Consider the following 9,515-nt stretch of genomic DNA (forward strand, 5'->3'; position numbering starts at 1 on the left):
CGAGGCTGCAGGAGCTCCAGCTGCCTCCTCTGCCGCTGCACCTCCTGTCTCAAGCCCGCAGCCTCCTGCTCGTAGTCGGCCACGGTCCTCTCCACCACCGCCAGGATCTCCCGGGCGGCTGTGCTCAGCTTCTCGGTGATGATTCCTCTCAGGATGTCTCCTTTAGACATGTTGCTGCACAAAAACATGCTTTACACTCTTTCAACACGTAGCGTCATCCCACAATCTGTTACTGAAGCATGACGCAACCACTTCCGGCTGGTGGTGCAGCAGCAAAATGTGTCCGAAGGGGAAAAAACAAACTCGTGTTCCCACCACCCTCTGATTTTCCAAACGTGTAGAAACACATCACTGATTTAGTTTGGTCAGATTATATATTTGCACATTAACATCGATAATAATCCATCAAACAGGACGTTACTGAACTGGGGTTTAGTGGAGTTTTATTTACAGTTGAAAACTAGATTTAGTGAGAGACAAACTCAAAGTGGAAATCAACAAAGTCCATGCTCAATAATCCAGGTATACAATCCAATATTTTTCAGTCAGGTCATCTGGACAGTTTCTTTTTTTGTGCTGAAAACGTTTCGCCTTCGATCCAGAAGGCTTCATCAGTCAAGGAAACACACAACAGAACTGACTCTTAAGCTTACTACAAAGTGGAACAAGTTGGATCATATACCTGGATTATTGAGCATGAACTTTGTTGTTTTCTACGCTGGCCCTAAGGTGTAAATGCTTAGTATAAAGCTTAGTGTGTTTTTGTATTAGAATTAGAAAAATTAAAAAGTTGTTAATTTTGTTCTGTTACTTGAAGATTATTATGACTGAACTAATTGTTTGAAAAAAGGGGCAGATATAATAAGATTTTTTCTTCTTTCTGCTGCCTTTCATTTTAAATCTCTTATATCTTTTTATATTGTTATGGAATTGTTTTGTACTTTTTAAAACGAATAAACTTTATACCATACCATAATCTAACTTTCATCTCAAAAATTCTAGAGAAAATAGTTGCAGGTCAGTTGTGTGAACATCTACAAAGAAATAATCTGAAGAGTTTCAGTCAGGGTTTAGAGCTCATCATAGCACAGAAACAGCACTAGTAAAAGTCACTAATGATGTTCTCATGGCCTCAGACAATGGACTTGTGTCTCTACTGGTCCTGTTAGACCTCAGTGCTGCATTTGATACAGTTGATCACAATATTTTACTACAGAGGCTTGAATATGATGTTGGGATTACAGGAACGGATCTAAAATGGTTTAAATCATATCTATCTGATAGATTCCAGTTTGTAAATGTAAATAATAAATCTTCTTCATACACCAAAGTTAGTCATGGAGTTCCTCAGGGCTCAGTGATTGGGCCAATACTCTTTACTTTATATATGCTTCCATTAGGTAAAATTATTAAACAGCATGGGATACATTTTCATTGTTATGCTGATGACACACAATTATATTTGTCTATTAAACCCATTTTTTGGTTTAATGGACAGAAATTTTAGTTTTGGACCTGAGCACCTTAGGAATGAATGTTTCAGTCTTTCTCCCTCCTTAGATGCATTAATCTGTCCTCCAGCTCTAATGTTAAAAATCTTGGTGTTATTTTTGATCAGGACATGTCTTTTATCCCCCACATTAAAAACGTTACTAGAACCTCCTTCTTCCACCTGCGTAATATCACTAACATTAGAAACATCTGATCTAAAAATGATGCAGAAAAACTGGTCCATGCATTTGTCACGTCTAGACTGGACTATTGCAATGGTTTATTATCTGGGTGTCCAAATACTTCTTTAAAACGTCTTCAGTTGATCCAAAATGCTGCTGCCAGAGTCTTAACTGGAGTTACTGGGAGAGATCATATCTCTCCAGTTTTAGCTTCTCTCCATTGGCTCCCTGTCAAATCCAGAATAGAATTCAAAATCTTACTTCTAACCTACAAAGCCCTCAACAACCTAGCTCCATCTTATATTACAGAGCTTATTGTTCCATATTTTACTAACAGAGCACTTCGCTCTCAGACAGCAGGTTTACTTGTGGTTCCTAGAGTTTACAAAAACAGAATGGGAGGCAGATCTTTCAGTTCTCAGGCTCCTCCGCCTCAAGTTAAAAAGTTGATGTATTTCATGGTTTTATTCAAAAACAGAATCAGAATAAACTTTATTATCATTGCACCGAGATACAACGAGAACGTGTCCGTACAGTCGTCTGAAAGATGGACGGAGTGCACGAAGATGCTGCTCTTTGAGAGCGCGGCCTCTTATACTTTACAGAACACATTTTTTTTAGATAGAACAAGGGACAAAGCCATGAGGAGAGGATGGTGGCATTACAAAAGATCTCTTCACACCTTGTCCTAACAGGGCACCATTTAAGACATTAAAAGCTCTTCCAGCAGCACATGTATGAACATGTTTCATATGTATTTATGACGAGGTGGTCCATGAAGCACTAACAGTCCATTGTCCTGATGATGATCAGCCGGCACGGTTCTGATAAGCCTTCGGGGGGGGAGGGGGGGAGGGGGGTTGAAAAAATGAAGTTTTTCTTTGGTTTACACATTTCCCAGGAGAAATTGATAAGTCAGCCTGTTACGAGGCAAACCAGGGAGTTAGATTCAGATAATCCACAATTGTTGATTTTTACAGGCAGACTGTTTTTTATTGTCAGCCTCGAGTCTTACTGGTACTTCCAAGGTCCAAAATGTCCAGATTAAGGTGCTTTCTACTGGTCTGTGCTTACGAGCCTCTTCAAGGTCGTTTCATGTTAACGAGTCCCAAAGCAGCAGGTGGCCTGCGATTCAAATCACTTCCATCTTACGGTTTAGCTCATAAATCAGCTGATTTTGAGTCCTCAAAGCAGGAACCAAACCTTCACATGGGCAGCAGCTGACGAGGTCCAGATTAGCTGCGGCCGTCTTCTTTGTATGTTGATAAACCAAGAACAAGACTATTCCAAAAACAGGAAACCTGTTGTCATAAATCCAATTATATGAAATGTCCATGTCCTCTATCGACAGCAGAGGCAGACACATCACATTCCACTTCCCCAGAGACATACCAGCTGCATGCATGTTGTCCGAGCAGACATGAGGGTTCTCCAGGGCCTGTCGCTTTGTTGAAAAGATTTTGTAATTTACGTCGAAAGTCCAGTTGGTCAGAACCAAAACAGTAGTTTTCATTTCAGAAGATGTGTAAAAGAAGGAGTTGCTCCGATACAGACAGAGAGAAAAAAGCAGGAGAACAGGGAGCGGGGACACAGTGTCAAGTGATGTGCATTTCAGGTGAAGTATGAAGTCAGTCCTCATGACCTAAAAGAAGGTTAAGAGCAGGACAAACCACAGATACGCGAGTATGTGCTCTGAAAAAGCAAGGTTTATTTACTGAAACAAATCTATATAATGGTATGCAAGTGTGTGAAGTCTTTCTAATGTACTATGTTTTAAGAGTGTGAGAGCGCTCCTACAAGAACCCTGCAGATGTTGGATGCTGCAGATGTTGGATGCTGTCTATCATGGTGCACTAAGATTCATAACTGGCTGTAACTACCGTACCCACCACTGCACCCTGTATTCACTGGTTAACTGGACATCATTAACTTTACACAGACTCTCACACTGGTACATTTTCATCTTTAAATTACTTCTTGGTCTGCTGCCTTCATACATCTCCTCCTACATGTCTCTGTGTGAGTGCAGCTACAGCGTGCGCTCTCAGGACATCATTACCTGCAGTGTTCCCTCAGTGAGGACTGAACTAGACAAAAGGACCTTCTCCTACTCCGCTCCTGTTTCCTGGAATATCTTGTAAAAAGTTCTGAAGCTCTCGACCTTTGACCTCTCTAAGTGGCTTTAAAAATCAGTTGGACACCTGGCAGGGACCAATGCAGACATGTTCCTGTTTTTAGTTTTCTACATTTGCCTTAGAATCTAGCTGTTTTTTATTATTTTTCTTTTTTTTAAGTCTTCCTATGTGTAAAAAAAAATAAAAAAAAATTGTATGCCATTTTATAACTGTTTATTGTTGTCCATTGTTGTCATCTTTCTTTATTAAATCAGGTCTCTCTTGTAAATGAGTCCTTGAGGCTCAATGGGATTTACTGTCTAAATAAAGGTTGAATGAATGAATGTTGTAAGAGTGTGAAATCCTATGAATTAAGATTTAATCATGTTGAAGAAATTGTAGAGCTTAAATTAAGAGATTATAGGGAAAGCTTATATTGAAAGTGAGTTAACTTTAAATGATTAAGAGTAAATGAATTAATGTTACAGACTAAAAAAAATTAAGAGAATCAATGGTCAAGAGGTCAAATTCACAGTTTAATGTTCGAGTGTCAAGTCACCACAGGAAGTGGAAGTCTGAACAGATGGCCAGGCCAGTAGGAGGAAAAGGAGAAAGTTACCTGTAGAAAAAGAGGAAGTTATCTGTAGAAAACAGGAACAAGTTACCTTAAGTGAAGAGGCTCTCTCAGAAAAAGAGGAAGCTCTCTGCAGAAAAACAGGAAGACAGACCTAGTGGCAGTCAAAGATAATTTTAACAATGACAGTGACGTTGAACAAGTGATCTGATGTTGTAGAAAGTCTGTATCCAGGACTGCTGCTATGCAGAAATTACGCAATGAGCAGACAAATGTATAAAAACGCTCAGCATTAACGATTGGGGCTGAAGCACTTGGAGAGTTTTAAAGGACAGTTCATTGACGCATTCAGTAACTAAAGGGAACTTGAAGATCCGAAGAGAAGAATAATTTTTCTCAGCTCAGCCCGGACCTGAAAGCCAACTCAAGTTTCCAAGATTGGATTTTATTGAATGTAGTATGAAACATTCTTCAAAAGCAACTGAGGGATGCTTGTCACCAGCTTCATCAGTCAAGGATCCCCTTTGACAAGGGGTCTTCAAGAAGAGATGGTATGACACATACTAATAGCTGTCCTAAATAAAATTAAATAATTAAAATCGCTTATAGCTATACTAGTAGAATGTTAGGACTCTTGACAACATTTTGAGTTATTGGGATTTAGTCATTATATTAAATTAGGTATTTTTAAAGTCTTAATTAATAAAATTAGGAGTTTCCCAATTTTTGCTGCATTATGAGATTCTGAAGATGCCTTTGTATTTTTTTGATTTTTTTCCCTTTTGTTCGATGGAGTTTTTGAACACACTTTAGATTTGGACTTTGTTTTTTAATTTTCAACTAAACTTAATTTTTGAAATTTCACTCTGGAGGATTCTGGGAACACGAGGTAAACTCTAGAGGCCAGCTGACGGCTCATCGAGTCCAGTAACGATCTTGGGTTTCGGAGCAGCAAAAGTCTTCCCCTGAACCTAATCACCTTACCTTACTTTGGCTCAACAGAGTGAGGATTAATATATTTCTATTTTTCCTCAATGGAGCTTATTGATTTATAATTTTCTGTTTTTGCTCATCGGAGCTTTCCGGATATATAATTCTATGGTTCAGCTCATGGGCAGCACGGTGGTGCAACTGGTAGAGCTGCTGCCTCTCAGCGAACAGGTTCCTGGTTCAAACCCCGGTCCAGGGGCCTTTCTGGGTGGAGTTTGCATGTTCTCTCCGTGCATGCGTGGGTTTTCTCCGGGTACTCCGGTTTCCTCCCACAGACCAAAAACATGCATGTTAGGCTGATTGGTAACTCTAAATTGTCCCTAGGTGTGAGTGAGAGAGTGAATGGTTGTTTGTCTCGTTTGTCTCTATGTGGCCCTGTGATGGACCTGCGACCCGTCCAGGGTGTACCCCGCCCCTCGCACAGTGATTGCTGGACATGGGCACCAGTGACCCCCGTGACCCAAAATGGAATAAACGGGTAAAGATAATGGATGGATGGATGGTTCAGCTGCTCATTGGAGCAAAGGAATTACAACACAATTGAACTGTTTCGCCCCTCGGACATCAACCAACAATCAACTGTAACACCTTTCAAGTAACAAGTGGACTTTTGACTACTAACTTTGTTATGTAACCGAATAATCACTATGGATTTCTGCTATAACGCTGTTCCCCTGCAAATCATTAATTAAAGCAAAGCATAAAACGTAAAAATCTGGACTATCATTTCACCACCTCGTGTTCATGGATTTAAGAAGCTTGGTTCAATTCTAACAAAATAGGGAGGTTTGAAACACTTTACTCAGCTGTGAGTATTAAGACAACACCTGGAATCCTATTCCTGGATTCTAAAAAGAACCAGATCAGTAAGAATAGCCGTTCTGCAACGAAGGTGAACGACCGTTAATGTGAGTTTCCCTGTGTATGATGATCCAACTCCGGCTGCTAGGTTGGGCGAGCCACGGGGTGAGATAAGGGTGTGGCTCACAGATGGAGGTCGTTCACTAATCTGGGTGAGTCACCTTCAACACAGCCTACGGTGAACTAACCTAAAATTACTCTGGGTAACACTCAAGTGTTAGGCTTAGTTTGTTATACCCCTTAGAGGAGAGGCTGCAGTGAGGTTTGTCCATAACTCAGGTGGCATCTCCACTGGGTAGATTGAGAACAGACAGAGCAAAAAGCAGGAGGAGAACAGGGAGCGGGGAGAAACGCATGCGCCTCGTTAAAAGAGCCAGCGAAGACAAATAACAGAGTTAAGAATGGGGCATGAAATCAATGATTGTGTGGCTTCTGCAGTATTGTCAGGAGGTCAGAGTCAGAGATTTATTTGTCATACACGCCATACGTAATACATGAGGTGGGGAAAACTGTGCACAGGGTCCCAGTTACAGCCAACAAAAACACAAATTGTAAAGAAAAACATTAGTAAGATCCGAGTCATGAACTAAGAATACACTAAGCACTATTGGTACAAAAACAATGCACCAAAACAACAGCAGCACGAACATGAGTCTGTGTGAGCAATCTGTGCCAGTCCGATGTGCTCTCCGTTTACCGGCTGGTCTACTTTCCTACCTTCACCTGAGGGAATGAACTCTGGGCAGTGACCGAAATAATGAGATCTCTGATACTAGAAGGTTTTACGGGCATGTTCAACTGCGACGAGACCCCAGGGAGGATCTAAGACATGGTGGAGAGACGGTCTCTTGGCTGGTGTGGGAACATCTAGAGTCTAGCACTCGATACAAGATTTATTCGACCGAGACAACTCTGTGACTATTTTCAAGAGAAACTTGTTGCATAAATTCAAGCTGCAAAACTTCAAGCTTCTGTGACTCACGCAAGGAAATTTAGAACCCCTGCAAATGTTCTGAGACATTCTGAAGACCGCTGATGAACACAGATGGCAGAGGAGACACCAGAGGTCACAGTGACCTTGAAATGTTGGACTACTGAAATAACTGATCACGTTTTAACAGCTTGATTTCTTTAATGTCTCCGTCTCTTTCAGCATCACAAATACACTCAAATATGGACTTTATTTACAAAAATGTCGTTCAATAAACAGGGAAACTTTAGATTAGGGCTGCACAATAGAACCGATACTGCGCTCAATCCCAAACCCAACCAGATGCCAGTCAAATATTTGTCCAGCAGATGATTCCCCACTGGCCTAACAGCTCGCAGCCGAACTTCTGAAACGCTCAAGCTAAATGCTAATTGCTAAAGAGAGTTGTGAGCAAAATGTGAGTTGTTGTCAAACCCGATGTCAACAAAAACCGCACGTCTTAATATTGTGCAGCCTTGTCTGGACGTAAAGCACGTCTGTCCCTTTTTGTCAGGCTGTTGGAGTTCAGGACTCGGACAAATCGGGGTTTTCGTCGGTCTGGTCACCAGGGACAGGTTTGCCGTCGGCATGGTGGCTCTTCATGTGTGTTTTCAGGCAGTGGCTCTGGGTGAAGGTTTTGTCACAGAGGGTGCACTTGTAGGGTCTCTCTCCATTGTGGGTCCTCATGTGGACCTTCAGGTGTTCCCGTCGAGAACACGCTTTCTCACAAACCTCGCAGATGAATTGTTTGATGCCTAGGTGGATCTTAACGTGGCTATCCAGGTTAGTCTTCTGCCTGAAGCTGCGTCCGCACTCGGGGCATTCGTACGGCGTCTCGCCAGTGTGAACCCTCATGTGCTTCTTCAGGTCATAGGACATGGTGAACCTCTTGCCGCAGGTGTCGCAGGCAAACTGTTTCTCTGCGCTGTGAATCTTTATGTGAACCATCAGTGAGGATTTTGAGAGGAACGTTTTGCAGCAGACGTGGCAGAGGAACGACCGATCTCTGTCCGCATGAATCTTCATGTGCGTCTTTAACGAACCTTCGAGTTTGAAGCGCTTCTCGCAGATGGCGCAGGCGTAGTGTCGTTCCTCCGAGTGGATCAATCGGTGCTGAGTCAGTGACCGGCGGAGGTTAAAAGTCTTCTTACAGATGTCGCACTGGTACTGGTCTTCACTGGTGTGTGTCTTCATGTGAACTGCGAGCTGAGCCTTCAGTCCAAACGTCTTCAGACAAATGTCACATTTGTGTGGTTTCTCTTCCACGTGAGCCCAGAAGTGAGTGTTCAGGGAAGCCTTGTTCGTGAAGGTTTTGTTGCAGAATTTGCATTTGAACCGGCTGTTTCCCGTGTGCTTCGCGATGTGACACTTCAGACTCAGGACGGAGACGAAAGTCTTCCCACAGTCTGAACAGCTGTGAACATTCTGGTAGCTCCTCAGGTGTTCCTTTAGCTCCTCCATAGATTCAGACTTCTCTCCACAGACGCCACAAATGTCCCGTTGCTCGTCCACGTGGCTCCAGGCGTGCTTGATCAGGCTCCCCTGGAACCGGTACCAGACCCCACACACTTTACAGAACATTTTACTATCTTTCGTCTTCTTCATCTCCATTTTTACTCTTTTTTTAATGGTTGGTTTTTTAATCTGCGGCCCAGGACCTCGTTTCCTCTTGTGTCCTCCGTCTAACGCCTCCTCCCTGTCATCGCCGGACTCCATGTTCTCTGCTTCCTCCTCCTCAGGGTCCGTGTCCTGCCGGGACGTCGAGCTGCCGGACTGAACGGCCGCTCTGTGAGCGGGGACAGAGAGAATTACTTTGTACACGACGCAACAAATATTGGGATGTAAATTTAAGAGTGTCATGTGACCTCCTGTGATGTCACAAACTCAAAGCAGCTGTGAAGGTCCACCTTCACTTTATTTATAATTAATTAATCCCAGTTTCATTCTTTATCAGATTAGCAGAGGTGTAGATGGAGGAAGCATTTTCTGCTTTTAACCAACAAAAACCAAAGTTTCTGTTCGGTTCCTTTACCTCGTTCCATCAGTCTTTGCTTCTTTCATTCTTGGTTCAGTTTTTTCCTCCTTTTTTTGCTTTCTTTTCTGAAAACAACAACAACAAACAAACAAACAAAACAAACAAAAGTTTTAGGTTTCGTCCTCAGAGCTGATCACACCTTCAAACAACACATCTTGATTTGAACTTCTCGAGTTTTAGAACAACTTTGGAGTTTCTATCCACACGTTGTGGACTTATGGTACGTAAACTTTATAAAGCAAAAACTAGCTAAACAGTAGCTAAAAGCAGCAATGAGAGCTAAAGGCTAACAGCAGTA

The 9,515-nt window shown here is 42.2% G+C and overlaps 1 protein-coding gene and 1 long non-coding RNA gene across 2 annotated transcripts in view; one reads left to right on the plus strand and one right to left on the minus strand.

Moving 5' to 3' along the window:
* LOC119410584 overlaps positions 1-9,515 on the plus strand; it is a 47,511-nt gene that overhangs the window by 8,056 nt on the left and 29,940 nt on the right. The gene's annotated exons all lie outside the window — the stretch shown is intronic.
* LOC119410174 (zinc finger protein 567) overlaps positions 7,215-9,515 on the minus strand; it is a 14,136-nt gene continuing 11,835 nt past the window's right edge. The window contains exons 9-10 of the mRNA XM_037677089.1: positions 9,215-9,282; positions 7,215-8,968 (exon numbers count right to left, since the gene is read on the minus strand). Of these exons, the coding sequence (XP_037533017.1) occupies positions 7,708-8,968; positions 9,215-9,282 (1,329 nt within the window). The 3' untranslated portion in view covers positions 7,215-7,707. The remainder of the gene's footprint in view (positions 8,969-9,214; positions 9,283-9,515) is intronic.

This window comes from Nematolebias whitei, chromosome 1 (genome assembly GCF_014905685.2).
Source record: "Nematolebias whitei isolate Nwh7 chromosome 1, NemWhi1, whole genome shotgun sequence".
In the NCBI taxonomy this organism is placed as follows: Eukaryota; Metazoa; Chordata; class Actinopteri; order Cyprinodontiformes; family Rivulidae; genus Nematolebias; species Nematolebias whitei.